Source organism: Cetorhinus maximus, chromosome 5 (genome assembly GCF_964194155.1).
Source record: "Cetorhinus maximus chromosome 5, sCetMax3.hap1.1, whole genome shotgun sequence".
In the NCBI taxonomy this organism is placed as follows: domain Eukaryota; kingdom Metazoa; phylum Chordata; class Chondrichthyes; order Lamniformes; family Cetorhinidae; genus Cetorhinus; species Cetorhinus maximus.
This window is the reverse complement of record NC_135883.1, coordinates 74,939,588-74,958,243: the sequence shown is the minus strand read 5'-3', so window position 1 is coordinate 74,958,243 and position 18,656 is coordinate 74,939,588. Positions and strand designations below refer to the sequence as shown.

The window sequence follows — 18,656 nt, the reverse complement described above, 5'->3', positions numbered from 1 at the left end:
GGCTAATAAAGGCAAGTATCTCATATGCCTTCTTAACCACCTTATCTATCTGTCCTGCTACCTTAAGGGACCGATGGACTTGCACACCAAGCTCCCTCTGATCCTCGGTACTTCCCAGGGTCCTACCATTCATCGTGTATTCCCGTGCCTTGTTTGTCCTGCCCACGTGCATCACCTCACACTTATCCGGATTAAATTCCATTTGCCACTGATCAGCCCACCTGACCAGCCCGTCTATAGGTTATTGTTTGAGGGAAGTTTGGACGGGCTGGGCCTGTATCCATTGGAGTTTAGAAGAATGAGAGGTGATCTTTTTGAAACATGTAAGATCCTGAGGAGACTTGACAGGACAGATGCTGAAAGGCTGGTTTCCCCTTGTGGGAGAGACTAGAACTAGGGGACACAGTTTAAAAATAAGGGGTCTCCCATTTAAGACGGAAATTAGAAGAAATTTTTTCTCTTAGAGGAGCATGAGTTTTTGGAAATCGCTTCCCCAGAGAGCAGTGGAGGCAGGGCCATTTAATATTTTTAAGGCAGAGGTAGATAGTTTCTTGACTAATAAGGAATCAAAGATTATTTGGTGTAGGCGGAATGTGGAGTTGAAGCCACAGCCAAATCACAGAATCACACAGTGCAGAAGAGGCCCTTCGGCCCATCGAGTCTGCACTGACATGTGAGAAACACCTGACCTACCTACCTAATCCCATTTACCAGCACTTCGCCCATAGCTTGAATGTTATGACGTGCCAAGTGCTCATCCAGGTACTTTTTAAAGGATGTGAGGCAACCCGCCTCCACCACCCTCCCAGGCAGTGCATTCCAGACCGTCACCACCCTCTGAGTAAAAAAGTTTTTCCTCACATCCCCCATAAACCTCCTGCCCCTCACCTCAAACTTCTGTCCCATCGTGACTGACCCTTCAACTAAGGGGAACAGCTGCTCCTTAACCACCCTGCCCATGCCCCTCATAATCTTGTACACCTCGATCAGGTCGCCCCTCAGTCTTCTCTGTTCCAACAAAAGCAACCCAAGTCTATCCAACCTCTCTTCATAACTTAAATGTTTCATCCCAGGCAACATCCTGGTGAATCTCCTCTGCACCCCCTCCAGTGCAATCACATCCTTCTTATAATGTGGCGACCAGAACTGCACACAATACTCCAGCTGTGGCCTCACCAAAGTTCTATACAACTCCAACATGAACTCCCTACTTTTGTAATCTATGCCTCAACCATGATTTTATTGAATGGCTGAGCAGGTTCGAGGGGCCGAATGGCCTACTCCTACTCCTAATTTGTATGGTCATATGCAAGTTAAGTTGAGAGAGACCGAAGGAAAGGCCAAAACACTGTGCTAAGCCACACTGCTATTTTTTCTCTACGATTTTCATTCAAGTCAGTCGTTCCGCGATATCATTCCAAGGGATCTTGCCCATCATGGACTCCCTAAAATAACAGCCCAGTCCTTCACTGCTGTGGGGTAAGATTTCACAGAGAAGCTTTTCCAGGATGCTCAACTTTCTTGAGCTTGTGTTGCTCACAAATGTTGGCTGGTAACAATTCTGTGAAGTTTACTCTTTAGGGTTTCACAGTCAGGATTGCTAACTCTATGAGATCTGCAATGAGTGAGAATATTAACTCTCATTCTCTATTTCTGATTTCTTTAGCCTATTTTCTTGAATGAAGTTCTTGTGAAACTGCCAACTGATCCATCAAGTGATGATCCAGTCTTTCACATTTCACACATTGATAGAGTGTACACACTCAGAGTGGAATCTTTAAATGAGAGGTGAGTAGCATCAATCTGTTTAATAATGCATATTGTATTATTGTTAGCAAGTTCTTATTCATAGGTCTAAGCAACTGCAGCACTACCAAATGGAACTTACCTATTGCACAAATTAACATACTGGATGTAACCCTTGTTCCTAATAGAATGGTCACTTCTTTGAAACGTCACTTGTTAGAACAGGCCTCAAGTGTACCATGCTACTGTACTAGCAGTATCTCTGCAATGAAAGAATATGTGTTTGCATTGTGATTCCTAATATAAGGGAGTATTTATCTCAGCTGGAATATCATGAAAAGTAGAGCAGAGAGAAAGAGAAATGGATAAAAGCAAAATGGATGTTAGTTGCTCCCAGATCCTCTTGCACAGCTCTTATAATTGAGTACAGAGTAACATTAGTCCCAAGCACAAACTGCACAATTACTATTATTCTCTTGCAGGAACAGTTATGGATCTACTCAATCAAATAGGCTTTTGGGCCACATTCTGTACTTATTCCTAATTTAAATACTTTTGTTCAATTGAAGTGTTAGCCATAAACCTTATTTCAATAACTGCCATTTAATGCAAGTTAACCATTTATCATTCCTTGAGGATAAACCCAGTTTTAATTCTGTCACAAAGACAAAAATCTCTCCCTATAGATATCAAAATCATATTTTATGGTTGACATTTTAAAATTTGTTTTTAATTATGTACAGATATATTCCTAAATTCCAGTAAAAGTGCCACACTATAATCATTCATGAGGAAGTATTTCCTTCTTGCCTTGGCTTGTTCTGTATCTTCCCAGACAACATGGTGGTTTGTCAGAATGCTCCATGCGAGGAAATTTGGAGCCTTTGTTATGGTTCCCTAGATCTGTAAAGTGAAAAGGATACGATTCCTGTCACAACCTGTGAATACAAGTTTGTTTTCAATGCTGTTAAATGACATAATTGCAGCTACTTACAAGCTGCAATCAATAATGTACGCACTGTTAAGATTACTCCTTAACCACTGTGATTGCCCTGTCATATGAAACCAAAAGTCAAACAGATTTTATTCTTGAAGAAAAGGACTGGGCCATAAAACACTTCAAAACTCAGCAAACTCCAAAATTGTTTTTGGATCTCTTAGCAACCTTAAGCATAGCTACCTAATTACTAATGTAAAAGCAGAATATTGTGGAAGTTGGAAATCTGAAATAAAAAATCTTTGATCTGATCAAGATCATTGACATGAAATGTTATCTGTTTCTCTCTAAAGATGGTGCCTGATCTTCTGAGTATTTCCAGCGTTTTCTGTTTTTATTTCACCTAATTACTACCTCCTTTCACAAGTTAACGCAAACGGTGTCTCCATTAAAAATCTCCATCCATCTATTGGTTGGATGTAGTAGGTTTCAGGCATAAATTTTTTGAAACTTTTCCAGAATATAAATAAACAATGTACAATTGTGTTATTTATGTGGGAAGTTCATGTTGTAGAAGTTTACAAAATACAATGAAAAAATATATTTAAAATCTTTATGAAATAAACTTGCTGGAATAAACTTAATGCTAGAATAGCGAAAGCAGTCTATGTACCTCAGTTAGTGAATGACCAGTCTTGAGGTGGAGGCAGCAAGTAAGGACTGCGTCATAATATCAAGATATATTAGAAGGTGATGGTGAATGGTAAAGCTGGGAGTAAATACAGGTAGTGAAATGAAATCAGAGAAAGAGTGAAGAGGAATAATAGAACAGTGGAAAGGCGAGGGGGGGGTGGCGGATGGACGGAGTGTGAAGAAAGAAAAAATGGAAAAGGCATGATAGCAAAACAAAAGACAAAGCTACATACAATAGCATAAATAAAGAAGGTGCAGGCAGAATGATTGAAGGACTCCAAAAGCTTGTATTTATTTATTTTCCATTATAAAACCAATAGTGAATGGAAACTGCAGGGATGGGCAGTTCTTAATTTAATAGATGCATTAGATGGATGAAATTTCCAACTGTCCTCATTCTTTGCACCAAATAAAAGGGTGATTAATTACATTGTCAATGCAGTGGGATGAGAAGATGGACTTTAGCACAGAGAGAAGATTAAACTGGTTTCATTTCTGATGTTTCCTCTATTTTGGCTCTTTGCTGTTACCGTTGTTCCTAAGCTGCTTGACCTGTTGCTATGGACACGAATGCATGTTGGAGTTATACACACTTATCAAAATATCTGGCAATAGCTGGTATTGCTCGAGTGAAAGGTAAATACTGAGACAGACTGGTTGCACCTAGCTATTGGCCTCTTTCCAGGTACCTGGTTTTCAACAGCAGCCTGCAGCAGGAACTAAGGTTGAAATTGGAAAGGAGAGAGCAACAATTAGGTTAGAGTTGCCAATTAAATGTCACAGAAGAAATGAAATGGAACTTCAAAGGCTACTTGGATAACTGGAAAATGGACACAAAATGAACATTATCACTAGAGGAATGATGAGGAAATGTGGCCAAAAAATGCACATTAGGTTATTAGAACACGGAGTTTACTATGAGTGTTGAAGCAGAGACTCTAACAACATTTAAAATGGAATTGGAAACATATTTAATTAGGAAGACAGATAATTTCAAAAGAGAAGTGAAAGGGGTTTAGAATAGACAATTCTAATTGAAGACCCAACACTGACAAAAGGATGAATGGCTGCAATTTCTATGATTGCTATGGAAATGATTACAAGTGATTTCTCTGAACAGTAACACTGCTGATTTGTTGCATCAGGTGTGCCATGGTGACCAGGAGGCTGCTGTCTGATCCTTTCATTGCTGTTGCATGATCCAACCTGTTTTTCGGGTTGCCATTCATTTGCATTTTGCCGTTGTATTTGAACATGTGCAGCTTGTTGTCTTGGACTCTGTGGTGAGCCATGTGCTGGCTGGTTGGTTTAATTCCTTAGAATTAATTGTGTGTGCTGTTAGCCAGACTGGGAAAAACTGGTACTTCGCGATGTCCTATCTGCTTTGCTCTTTTATTATTCTCCATGTGCAGTGGAACAGATGAAATCAGTAGGTGAAAATGCATTGCACAGTCACTTTAAGACTTGTTAGCCTGACTGATAAGTCCTTGAATTCTAATTGTGAAAAAAGTTTGTGTTATAGTATTTGAGCAAAAAACAATTTGCCACATTAAAAGTTATTTTAAATAGCAGTAGTTTGTAAAATGTGGGGTCCATTGTAATTTGTCACCTTAATTCATCTGATGTTACTCAATTGCATGTGCATGATGAACATAGGGGATTTGTTGTCAGTTAAAATGGCTAAGAAACTAAAGTTGTTCATGTTTACTGGAACACCCTGGTAGTTCTGGTGTCATTTATTCCTGTAGCACTGTGGTATTTAAATCCTCTAATTCCACTTGCCCCTCCTATTTTGGTTCACCCAGTGTCCTGACAAATGTTCATCCCGCAGTGATATACATCATTAAAATAGATCAGCTAATCATTCACCTCATTGCTGTGAGCAAACGAATTGTCATATGCACAACAATCGAAATGTAGAAATAATTCAAAAGTGTGAAATACTTTTAGATGTTTCCAAGAAATATGTTGCTATTTCTTTTTAGGGATTAATGTTATTTTTGTATCTCCAACTTTGTCTTATATCAAAATAAAGGCTAGTGTATATGAACAAGTTTGACCAATATTTTTAAAATCTCAGTGAGCTGTCTTTCCTTCACTCTCCAACAGGACAGCCTGGGTTCAGAAGATTAAAGCAGCATCAGAACACTATATAGAAACCGAGAAAGGGAAACGTGAAAAAGCTTATCAAGGTATACATCTAAAAATAATCTGCTTATAATGCCATTTAGCCCACTTCCCCTTTAAAATCTTGCTATAATTCCCCAACTAAGGACACAAAAAGGTTAGGATGGACAGGTTAGGCCTGTATCCATTCGAGTTTAGAAGAACAAGAGGTGATCTTATTAAAATATATAAGATCTTGAGGGGCCTTGACAGGCTGAATGCTGAGAGGATGTTTCCCCTTGTGGGGGAAGTCTAGAATCAGGGGCCAAAGTTTAAAAATAATGGGTCTCAATTTTAAGATGAAGATGAGAATTTTTTTCTCTGAGGGTTGTTAGTCTGTGGAATTCTCTTTCTCGGGAGCAGTGGAGGCTGGGTCATTGAATACATTCAAGGCTGAGTTCGACATATTCTTGATTGACAAGGGAGTCAAAGGGCATAGGGAAATATCAGGAAAGTAGAGGCCAAATTCAGATCAGCCATGATCTTATCAAATGACGGAGCAGGCTCGAGGAACCGAATGACCTACCCCCGCTCCTAATTCATATGTTTCTATGAGATAACCTTCTTCCTGTAGCTAGAATAGTTGCTGCATGAGAATTATTAAAATATCTTGCACTTCAGTTTTCCTCAGTCCCAGTGAGGAAGTACCAGGCCTCAACTTCCACCTCTACCTGATGCTTGGCTGTGATAGATTTTCCATGTGGTGAATCATTGGGACCCCCCTTTACCTTTCTAATCTGTGACATAAAATTAAACAATGATGCAGTGGACTGATTAACCCCTTTCTACTACTGCAGCAGTTTGGTATTCTAATTTGTTTTGAAAACTGTCTTTCTACACACCTTGCTTTTTGTCTTATAGCACGCTCACAGAAGACAAGTGGAATAGGGCGACTTCTCGTGAGCATTATTGAGGCAACAGAACTGAAACCCTGCAGGGCAAATGGTAGAGTGCAATAATTAACATTGTTTTGGCTCACTGAGACAACATTTAAAATTGTTTACAGCTAACAAACAAGTAATGTAATAATGTGTAATTTCAATTTTCATTTGTATATTATTTGGGTCTGTTTGCTAGTGATTAATTTCCACTATAAAATATTAACTTATTGAATGTAAATGTGAAAAAATACATTGGCGCTTATTGTAATTTCAATTTTTCATTTATTTTTTATGGGTTATTAGTTATTGAAAAATAATCACTCTTTTTCCTAGAATTTGCATTTTTACCTAACCTGAGCATTAGTGATTACTCCAGTGAGCAAGGAATATGCATATTAACTAAATACTTTAGGGCATTAATTCATTAGCACACCAAACTAAGCCCAATTCCAGCAACATGCCAGAATGAAGAGATCCAAGGACCAAAGTCAATATAAATCGTGCATTCTGTGGGTGCTTTACAAATCTGTGGGCACTTTACAAATCCAAAAGGTAAAGTGTGTGTGTGGTTTTGTAACAGCTCAACATTGAGCTTGTTAGAACAGTCCTGCTTCATCTGACATCACAAAATACTTAAGATTTCCAATGTTTTTTGGTCCTGCTTTGAATGGTCTCCAGCAGTCACTTGAAGGACCATTGGTTAGGCTGCTCAAAACACAAAAAAGCCAGTTGAAACTTACGTATCGCAAACTCCAACTAGTGCAAACTAATTTAGGAGCCCACATCTGAAATGAGTGCCAGAACCATACTGGAATGAGGCCTGTACTTATTCCCGATTTACAGTGGCCTGAACGTCCGTGTAAATCAGGCATGGATCTCTGCACTTCTAAATAGGTTACTGTTCTGCCTGTTTTAGACCCCACAATGTTAAAATATACATGTTTTCATTCCTTTCCACCAGAAACCAACACCTTGGTTTACATTTGATGAGAAATGGGACTGGTACTGGGTGAAGAGTTGTAATAGTGTAAGAATAATTTAGAGAATACTGCTAAGACAGTGACAATGACTTAGTAATCACATTCATATTTGTTAAGTCACTGAGAGAAAAAACAATGTACAATTGTCCTTTACATTACACAATGAGCAGCAAGTCTGTATGCAATTAATTTCAACATTTGTGTAGGGACCAGAACCTCAATAATTATTTTGAGCTATTGTCCTAGGTGAGTTTTAAGGTAGCAATGTGTACATGCAAATTGGAATAACCTGTATTTTGACGATGCCTTTTCAAGACTTCTGTACTGTGTAACTGCCAGACACCAGTCGAGCAGTTGTGTACAGAAGGGTCTGAATTTTAAATGCTGATAAACACAAGTTTTTGTTAAGTTATGTTTGGTAAAAGGAATAAGTGAAATTCTGAAGTTGGACCAGAGATGCACCACAAGAAAAGTATTTCTAACGTTCTTTTTGAAGGTTTATAAATTATGAATCACCTCAGGTGGAATAGTATATTCAAGAGCTAACAAACTAAATGTTTGTCCCACCCAGCATTTCGCAGCAGAATGTGCAAGGCAAGGTTGTACAAGAGTATATGCTGCAGAAATTTAGTAACTTGTCTATGGTCTTTATTCCTGTAAATAAAGGTGCCTCCTGACTAGTCAGGAACAATGAATGAATATTTTAGTGGACGTTTTGTGAAAGCGCTTTGTCTGAAATGCAGGTTTAAGTGCTACTTAAAACTCTTGTCTGGTCCATGTCATTATTAGGAAAGAGCAATCCTTACTGTGAAGTCACCATGGGATCCCAATGTTACACGACCAGAACACTGTCAGACACTTTGAATCCAAAGTGGAGCTTTAACTGCCAGTTCTTTATCAAGGACATTTACCAAGATGTATTGTGTATCACAGTCTTTGAAAGAGATCAGTTTTCACCTGATGGTAAGAGCTCTTGTAATAGCCTTTTTTTCTCAGCAGAGTAATCCAAACAGAATATATTGCATTGTGATATTTTGATGGTTTCTAAAAGTCCCACTCACTATACCAACTTCCAGTGAGGAAATAGAGAGCAATTTAAAATAAAATTTGCTTGAATTATTACGAAGTTTTTTTTTAATAAGTCAGCCAAGAAAAATCATCTTTCCTGTCAGTTGAAGGAAATGTAGTCCAGTGAGACAGCAAAGTAATGTGGAAAGCAGCTGTGGTCATTTTTATTTTAGACCCTTCCTTCTTCCTTGATCCAACCCCTTCCTTCTTGCCATTACAGTGAATAAGTTCTTCAATGATACAAAAGCAAAATACTGTGAAGGCTTTCTGAACTGATGAAAGTCGATTTCCAGCATCCGCAGTAGCTTTTAGCTTTTTGTTTTTATCTCTGTGTTTAATTGACTGCCACCTCTCTTCAAGAAATGCCCTCTCTGAAGAAGTATGGTTCTGTTCTCCGACAGGATTTCTCCCCCCGCCCCCCCACCTTAGACCAGCTTATATTTCACCTTTCTCCTAACTATACTCAGTTCTGCCGAAGGGTCATGAAGACTCGAAACGTTAACTGATTTCTTCTCCACCGATGCTGCTAGACCTGCTGAGTTTTTCCAGTTAATTCTGTTTTTGTTTTGGATTTCCAGCATCCGCAGTAGCTTTTAGCTTTTTGTTTTTATCTCTGATGAAAGTCCATTTCTGCCTCCTTCCCAAGATCCATTGAAACAGCCTGGTAGACTTGGTTTCTGCCTGTTCCTGCCCAGATGAACTGATTTTTCCTATCTCAATTCTTTTTGTCCCTCCAGTTCTGATAAAAAAAATGACCTGAAACATTAGTTCTATTTCTCCCACCACAAATGCTGCCTGACCTGCTGAGTATTTCCAACATTTTTTGTTTTTAGTTCTTTTATGATGGTCATTGTATGTAAGATTCCACCTCGTGGGTAAATGAGAAGTGGAGAAACAGCATAAGTCCCATCTTATTTCTGCCTCCCTTCGGTTCCAAAGAAGTCATGTTGGACTCGAAACATAACTCTGTTTCTCTCTCCACAGATGTTTCCTGATCTGCTGAGTTTTTCCAGCACTTTGTTTTTATCACAGACTTGGATCAGGCAGATTAGAGCTTCAGTTGCTGAACATTGTGAAGTAGGCATTCTTACTAGTGCCTTTAAAGGAACACTGAAAAGTGCCTTTGAAGATGTAATGGGGAAGAGATATAATTGCTTACAGACTTTGAATGCAGGTTTGCACACTTTTAAACTAGTATTGTCTCACCTTTCTAAGATCAGCAAACCCACAATACTTTGTGGTCTTTCTGACAATATTTATTTTTGTATTTTCCCATCCCAAATGAAATCAGTATTTCCACTCATATAAGCTGGCAACCTGGTTCTGGACTTCTTGTAAATATCACAATTTTTTGATCCAATCATTGTGGATCTTAGCAAATACTTAAATTTCTATCAAATTGCTTGTTTTATCTTATCTGCTATTGACTCCTTATTAATATACATTCCGTACATGGACAATACATCAAAAGAGAGTGCAAGCTCTCTGACTGCTCACTAGATAAAGAGCCTTCCCACTCTAGATTTTAGAGACACACATCTGGATGGATCTTGGTTTATTCCAGTTTGGTATTGAGCCAGGGTGGTGGTAGGTGTTTTACAGTTGGTCTCGGTAACTCAGGGCTGTGGTAGAGGAAGGCAGTCAGGATTGTTGTTCTTCATCAATATCGAGTGACATCTGCTGCCAAGTGTCATGTATGGAAGTTGGGCAAGGCAATGCCCTTCCTAGTCCAGTAAATTGAATAAAATACCAGAGGCCTTTTGGTATCAGCAGAATTAATGCTGTATTATGAGGCTGCACCTTAAGGAACAGAGGATAGAATATCGGAGAATGGAGGGGAGAGAAACAATAAAATTATATGATATTTCAGCAATAACATTTTATAATATTTTGGTCAGATTTTCTAGGTCGGACAGAGGTTCCTGTAGCTACAATCAAAAAGGAGCAAGAAGGCAAGGGACCAACTACAAAGCGCCTTCTTTTACATGAAGTCCCGACTGGGGAGATATGGGTCCGTCTTGATCTTCAGCTGTATGAACAGAAGACGTTAATTTGAAATTCAGGCTTCAAAATTGTGTGGATTTTGAATGTTCAGCGACCAAAATAGTAGCAATCATCTATGGATAATAAATATAGAATTTTTTTTTCTAGGATTATGGAGAAAGTCTAACAAATGAAACCTCACAACCAGTGTACACTGTGATGTTCAACAATGGTTGTAGCCAAATAGGTGCCAGTCTTCTTCTTGTGGCAAACTCACAAATGTTTTGCCTTTTTTTTTGCCACTTTCTGCCCATATTCCTCAAATAGTATAAACTTATATCAGTGATCAATGAGGAACATTAAATCCAAGTTTCACCAGTGTGGACAATGAGGGAGCAAGATTATTTCCCCCAGTTGAAGATAGCCTGACTGGCTGAGAACTACTCTAAACAAACTGCATGGTGACTTCACTGCTGACTTTAAACATAACATAATGAGGGACTAATAACCTATGCAAAGTACAAGAAGTCAAGCAACAATTGAGCCTTTGGAAATCTGAAAACAAAACTTTTGAATTGACTGGACATTTCTCTAGTTACAAAAACTGTATTTTAGAAGAATTTTTTGAAGTAACCGATCAGAATTTGGATATATTTTCAAGTGAACAGTTGGAGTGAAAAATTGGCATTATACAGTAAATTAAGGGTGGTGTACACTGAGTCATAATATCTCAGGTAATTTGCTGGAATTGTGAGCTGCTTATAACAGCTTAAAACCGAAAGAGATCCACAGCTACTGAATAAAAAAAATCACTTTTGTAGAACTTTTTGTTGCACTGAATAAAAGCAAATACAAATTGTTTTTTGTACATTATAAAAGCAGTGCATTCAGAAATCTTTACCATAGAAGCAGTTTTTGTCTAGTTAATGCAACATTCCTCCTTGCCTTAGTTCAGGTAGTTTGTAAACTGAAATCTTACTGTTTGAAAAATTATTTCTCCTTTTTATCTAGTCATATGTCAAAATATTTGTCCATCTTCAAATTATAGAAGCACACACAAACTATGTTAATGGCTTTGTCACTTTCAGTAAATTTTCTATACATCGGTGAAAATAGTTTCACACATGGTATTACCTTGAAATTTCAGATTTTATAAGCAAAATATTTTATCAAATCAGACCAAATTTGATGACTAGTTTCTCAGGTGCCAGCTCCTTTATTAGATTTGTTTATATTGCATATTTAAGATCTGGGTTAGATTTTTTAAGATGTGTATTTTGTACTTGTATATCATTTAACTGATGTAGCATTACCAGCAGAAAACCTCTTTGGACTGAGTGAGAGTGAATGGTTAAAGAGAGGTTATAAGAGGTAGAAATTACTTATTGGGTTCCTTTTTCTTCTGGTCTCATTTACTTGAGAAACCATAGATTAGTTTAGTCCAGACTTCAGGGAAGTTGTCTTAACATGCTCTAAAAAAACAATTGCTGGAAATGTAAAGTAAAATAACAAGTGTTGGAAATGGCCAGCAGGTTGGGCAGAATATGAAAGTGAAAGACAGGTTAATGGTTCAGGTAGTTATGAAGGGTTACATCCAAAATATCGACCTATCTCACTCTCAGTTGCTGATTGACTTGTTCTGCATTTCTACCATTATCTGGTTTTATTTACTGTACTGCCAGCATTCCTTTGACTACCGAGTGAAAGCATGCACTAAGATGTATGCAGGTGAATTATTTACTAGTATCTGTCTCATTTCTTCTGGCATTATTCTTAACTAATGTTTTTTGAGAATCCACAATCAGTTAAATTGTTGGTTTTCTACATGAAATATTGTTTATGCAGTGGTTAAAATGTTATTCTGCTATGTTCCTGCAGAGGTGCAGTAGGCTTTCAAACAGTTCACATTGCTTCGTTTCAAGAATATAAGCAAAATTTATTTTGAACCTACTGCCACACCTTTGGGTTTCCTGCTTGAACATAAAAATTTTGTTTAAAAACTACTTCGGAATGGTGCAAGTATTGTCCTTTGATGTATTTATAATACAGGATAGATTAGTATCACTGTGCATGTGCTGTTAGATGATACCAGAACATAATTTTTTTTAAAAATCACTTTCTGGTATTCACACTGAAGACATAATTTGAAACTTCTCTTATCTATGTTCCTTAGTCTTGGAAGTTGCAAGATTGATTGTTGCAGCTAAGTTTAGTGCAAGTTGGTGAAAAGGCTACATATTTGTGTGTAGTCAATCATATAATCCTTCCAATACAGAACTGCTGAAAGCAGTAATATATGGGAGCTCATGGTGCTATGCAGTCCTTTATTTTATGGCACAGGGCACATTCATCCTATAGCCAGACAAACAAAGCTTTCATGTGCACATTTTTAACTTCTACATCTGGCTGAAAGTCTTAACTAATGGATCAGATAGTTCAATAAATGAAAACCACAACAGAAACAGAAAATGCTGAAGTACTCAGCAGGTCTGGCAGCATCTTGGAAAGAGAAAGTTTCATGTTGATGACCCTTCAGAACAGTAATGTAAAGGCACCATAATGAAATATTTTCCTTCCATTTAGTTGAGATCTACAAAATACAATCATAATAATGGATATGTTACCTCTGCAAGTTCAAGTGACATCTCAGTATTATTACCTTTAACTCAAGTTCAAATTGAATACATTAATTTAAAAGCAATCATTGCTACTTGATGGGGAAGGTAATGATCAGAGCTATGCACATAGTCCACTGGTAAAATTCTAAACATAATACATTACCTGAATAGGTTTCCAGTAACCCCATATTCAAATCTTTAAGTAAATCAGATACGCACCTGAAATTTTCATGGGAGTTCTCTCACACCCACTGTAACCAACACAAACATAGAAGCATAGAAAATAGGAGCAGGAGTAGGCCATTTTCATGGCTGATCATCCAACTCAATAGCCTGCTCCCGCTTTCTCCCCATATCCTTTGATCCCTTTTGCCCCAAGAGCTATATCTAACTCCTTGAAAACGTACAATGTTTTGGCCTCAACTACTTTGTGGTAGCGAATTCCACAAGCTCACCACTCTCTGGCTGAAGAAGTTTCTCATCTCAGTCCTAAATGGTCTACCCCGTATCCTCAGACTGTGACCCCTGGTTCTGGACTCCCCCATCATCGGGAACATCCTTCCTACATCTACCCTGTCTAGTCCTGTTAGATTTTATAGGTTTCTATGAGATTCCCCCGCATTCTTCTGAACTCCAGTGAACATAACCCTAACTGACTCAATCTCTCCTCATATGTCAGTCCTGCCATCCCAGGAATCAGTCAAACAAATCAGGTAAACATTCACTGCACTCCCTCTATAGCAAGAACATCCTTCCTCAGATAAGGAGACCAAAACTGCACACAATATTCCAGTGGTCTCACCAAGGCCCTGTATAATTGCAGCAAGACATCCCTGCTCCTGTACTCAAATCCTCTCACTATGAAGGCCAACATATCATTTGTCTTCTTTACCGCCTGTTGCACCTGCATACTTACCTTCAGCGACTGGTGTACGAGGATACCCAGGTCTCGTTGCACATTCACCCCTCTCAATTTATAGCCATTCAGATAATAATCTGTCTTCCTGTTTTTGCTACCAAAGTGGATAACCTCACATTTATCCACATTATACTGCATCTGCCATGCATTTGCCCACTCACTCAGCTTGTCCAAATCACACTGAAGCATCTCTGCATCATCCTCACAGCTCATCCTCCTCACAGCTCACCCTCCTACCCATCTGCAAATTTGGAGATATTACACTTAGTTCCCTCATCTAAATCATTAATATATATTGTGAATAGCTGGGGTCCCAGCACCGATCCCTGCGGTACCCCACTAGTCACTGCCTGCCATTCGGAAAAAGACCCATTTATTCCTACTCTTTGTTTCCTGTCTGCCAACTAGTTTTCTATCCATCTCAATATACTACCCCCAATCCCATGCGCTTTAATTTTACACGCTAATCTCTTGTGGGACTTTGTCGAAAGCCTTCTGAAAGTCCATATAAACCACATCCACTGGCTCCCCCTCATCAACTCTACTAGTTACATCCTCGAAAAATTCCAGTAGATTTGTCAAGCATGATTTACCTTTTGTAAATCCATGCTGACTCTGTTCGATTCTGCCACTGTTTTCCAAGTGCTCAGCTATTAAATCTTTTATAATGGACTCTAGAATTTTCCCCACTACCGACGTCAGGCTGACTGCTCTATAATTCCCTGTTCTCTCTCTGCCTCCCTTTTCAAATAGTGAGGTTACATTAGCTACCCTCCAATCTGTAGAAACTGTACCAGAGTCTATAGATCTCAGAAGATAACCACCAATGCATCCACTATTTCCAGGGCCACTTCCTTAAGTACTCTGGGATGTAGATTATCAGGCCCTGGGGATTTATCAGCTTTCAATCCCATCAATTTCCCCAACACCATTTCCCTACTAATACTGCACAGTTCCTCCCTGTGTTCCCCAACATTTCTGGTATGAAATTGGCAGAAACCTGTTTATTCTGAGTTTCAATACAGGAGCTGGGAGAACCCCCATGGAAATTTTACCCCATATCCTCCCCTATCGAGTGTCTCAATAGAAGTGTACTTCCCGTGCTAAAAGTATTGCTGCACAGTTCAAGAGTCCCAGCAATTCTGATAGCTCATACAACTGACTCTCCTTGTGTGAGCTCAACTGAGCACTGTGATTGGAGAAGGGATTTTGGTGGAGGAGAACAAGAGCAGAGTTGGATGCTTGCACATTTTCCATTAGGCATCTTGTGGTCGGTAGAGTAAAAAACATACAGATTTCATTCAATGTCCTCTCCCAACAAGGGATGTTGAGCCATGATTATATAGCCAACCCAGCACAGTACCGTATTGTTTGTGGATCCTTCTTAGTGAGTGTAGCTCAAAACCACACCAAATTTTCACCTCTTATTTTTCTTCAGCAACATCTGTGTTTACCATCAGAAATGGTGGGTGGAAAGCAACTGCCTTTATCGCTCTATTGCTTACTAAAAATGACTCTTTACAATTAAGGGTTAATTAATCCTTACTTAATTCACCATTACTTATGTGTCCATTCTTTTTTACTCTTCTATCTGGTGGCCAAGCAGGAACTTGCAACATAAGGTGGCAGAGTTCAGGATTCAAATAAAACTCTTCTGAACTTCTGGTAATAGGTTTCCTGACTACCACTATGCTTAGATTTGTGGAGAAATCCTCTAGGCACCTCAGCAACATCTGACTGCTGTAATGTCTGAAAACTACTCTAGCTACTGTAATGATTGCACAGCATCCAGTAAAAAAGTGAATAAATGCCCAATGTGAGGATTCTGATTATTCCTTAAAAATTAATTTCAAACAAAAATATGCTAAACTATATAGAACTATATAAATACCATGATTTATTGTTGACTTTTTCCCAACTATCTTGAAAGCAATCATTGTACAGTTGACCAAGCTGCTATGAAATTGGCATTGACTGCCAGATCATGCCACAATATGGTATATTTAATGGTCATTTAAAATGTTTGCAACTGACCTTTAAATTTGAATGTATGAAAACCCAAAATAGCTGCAAGCTGTGCAGCATTAGTTTTCTAGAGTGCAAAAATGTACATTATAAATGAGGGAACAGGGAATGTCTATTTTGCCAAATATTTTTCCTACCTAGCAATAGCTATGAAAGGTTATGAAAACACACTGAGGTATTAAACCTCTTTGATAATTCAGTCAAACCACTGTTAAACTGTTACTAGTATTGAAAATAAGCATGTTACAGGGGGCTTAAAGGGGGAATGCAACTGGAAGTTATATAGTTTAATATTTAAGGTCTTGGCATGTATGTTCATTTTTTTTCTTTGCATTAAATCATGTAAAACCTTTTTTTAAAAATCTGTTATTTTTATGCCACTGCCCTTTCTATGCAGTCTGCTGTACAGAATCTCTTTGCACTACTGTGGTATGTCTCAGTTGCTTGATATTTTGTAGACTGAATTTTGTTGTATAGTATGCAGTTTGATAATTCTCAAAAATGCATTGTCAATAAAATTGACACTCAACTTACTGGATGGAATTTGTGTCCACATTTTGCTTTATGGGAATAGCAATGAAATAAGGTTCACCTTCTGAACAGAAGATGGTTAATGCAAAACCCACTCTAGAACTTGAATGCATAATCTAGGTTGATTCTCCAGTGCAGTACTGCAAGAGTGCTGCATTGTTAGAGGTACTATTTGTTTAAATTAGATGATAAAGCAAGTTTGGTTCAGTGGTTCAGCTGCATGTTAAAGATTCTAATGTCATTTGGTATGGATGCCTAGCACCTATTCCATACTGCCACCTTTGATTTTATGCAAATCTAGCCTTCAAGCATACAGCAATGTAATTTGGCCCATGGAAATTCTTTCATGCTATGGGAATAATTTTAACTTAACCCACCCAGTAAGAAACTGGCAGTAATTGAATCAGGCACCTGTTTTACACTCCAATTCTGCCTTCCACTGAACTCAAATGTGGAATTTTGCATATATGTCAGATAAGGAAACAAGATTATTGTAAACATTAAAAATACAAAGCTGATGTTTGATAGCAATATTAAATACCAAACTCAAATTCTATCCTGAATTGGGATATGCTCAACTAAATGCCAAAAATCTAGAATTACAAATGCCTCACCAGGGAAGACAAAATCAGGCCCTACTCATACTTTTTGGATATTAAAGATTCCTGAGATCAATATCATTGGGCACCTCTAAAATAGACCTCCTATTCTCTACAATTAGTGTGTTTTTACCTGCTTAAAATCTAGGTAAATGAAAGCAAAACCCAACAGTTGCAACAGACGATGCTTACTCTGTACACTAGCAACTGGAATATATCAAATACCACCATGTTATTCTCCGGTCTTTGAAGCAGACTCAATAAAAACATTATTAAACCGAAGGTCAGACTCTGAATCAACAATTGAATGATATTATCAACACCTCTTCAATAAATATTTTCTCTAAACATAGGCGATAAATTTCCTAGCTGTTTCCGAGACACTTTATTCTGATGGTGTTGGCACTTTTTTTGGGAGGAAATTGTTTCTGCTTACCCCATATATAAATGGTCTGCTGCCAAAGTTTCCTCAAGATTCTGCAACTTTCCTGTGATTCATTTGCTGGGTCACCACAAGTTATCATTTTATTATGCCGAAGTGATAGCTGACAGCAAATTATTTGGTCATTCTCTCTACCTCAGATGTACTTGCACTAAACCACAAGCATTTGTAAATAAAAATAGAAATAGCTGAAAACAGCATCCATGGAGAAGTAGAAGAGAATGTTTCAGGTCAAGCCCTTTTTCAGAAGGCCACGGATGCAGCCTGACCCAAGTATTTCCAGCTTTTTCTGTGGTTTTAGACCCCCAGATCTAAAATGGGTATTTTGTTTTTTTCATTTTAGCAAATATTGATACATTTAATAAGCAGTGTGAATTGCTGTTGTGTTTGGTCAGTTCTTTGATAAGCAATGACGAATAGAAATGTCTTCAATTGTGTGTAGTAAGTACTTCTCACATTAGATTCTGGCAATCTCTGCTCTTTGCTTATTAGAAGCTTTTAAATGCAGTCATTAAACAATAATAGTCATTACATTTCACAATTAAGTAACATTTTATTACCAGTTAGTTTTAGAGATAGCTGGTATGCAAGAAGGCCTATGACAATTTACAGGAACTAGCAAATCTTCGGACACAAATTAAACTAAACTAATCTGGAATGTCTGCTTATCCATATTGTGGAAGGCAATCAGAATACTCAAAGCCAGTCTTGGAAGAGCCTCTTACAAATCTGCATCTTTACGTATAGATGGATGGAGTCACGTGTCTAGTTTTCTGAAACATTTGTTTCCTTTGTATGGATAAAATAAAAGTAATGTTAAAATAAAAGTAATGTTAAAAATAATCCAATGTACAAGTTCAGTACTAAACTGGTTAGTCAAACATGCATACAAAAGCAAAATATTCTGGGTGCCAGAAATTTTTAAAAAACAAAATACTGTAAATACTCAGGCTAGACAGCATCTGTGGAGAGAGAAACAGTTAATGCTTCAGGTCAATGACCGTACATCATAACATTCAGTTGTTTATAAAATTAAATAAATTCTGCAGCTTTGAATTTTATGACAAC

At 38.0% G+C, this 18,656-nt stretch overlaps 2 protein-coding genes across 19 annotated transcripts in view; one reads left to right on the top strand and one right to left on the bottom strand.

Annotated features, from left to right (window-relative positions):
* Window positions 1–16,549, top strand: part of LOC144680734 (intersectin-2-like) — a 217,153-nt gene extending 200,604 nt beyond the window's left edge. For 9 of the 10 annotated variants that reach the window (XM_078542045.1, XM_078542041.1, XM_078542042.1 and 6 more), the window contains 5 exons: window positions 1,667–1,788; window positions 5,486–5,568; window positions 6,404–6,487; window positions 8,193–8,366; window positions 10,370–16,549. In XM_078542045.1, the coding sequence (XP_078398171.1) occupies window positions 1,667–1,788; window positions 5,486–5,568; window positions 6,404–6,487; window positions 8,193–8,366; window positions 10,370–10,527 (621 nt within the window). In that variant the 3' untranslated portion in view covers window positions 10,528–16,549. The remainder of the gene's footprint in view (window positions 1–1,666; window positions 1,789–5,485; window positions 5,569–6,403; window positions 6,488–8,192; window positions 8,367–10,369) is intronic. The other variant, XM_078542038.1, reaches the window with a different exon arrangement.
* Window positions 10,128–18,656, bottom strand: part of fam228a (family with sequence similarity 228 member A) — a 56,298-nt gene continuing 47,769 nt past the window's right edge. For 7 of the 9 annotated variants that reach the window (XM_078542052.1, XM_078542055.1, XM_078542046.1 and 4 more), the window contains one exon: window positions 18,117–18,377. In XM_078542052.1, coding sequence (XP_078398178.1) covers window positions 18,326–18,377 — 52 coding nt within the window. In that variant the 3' untranslated portion in view covers window positions 18,117–18,325. Of the gene's footprint in view, window positions 10,272–18,116; window positions 18,378–18,656 lie in introns of those variants that run through there. The other 2 variants (XM_078542047.1, XM_078542048.1) reach the window with 2 other exon arrangements.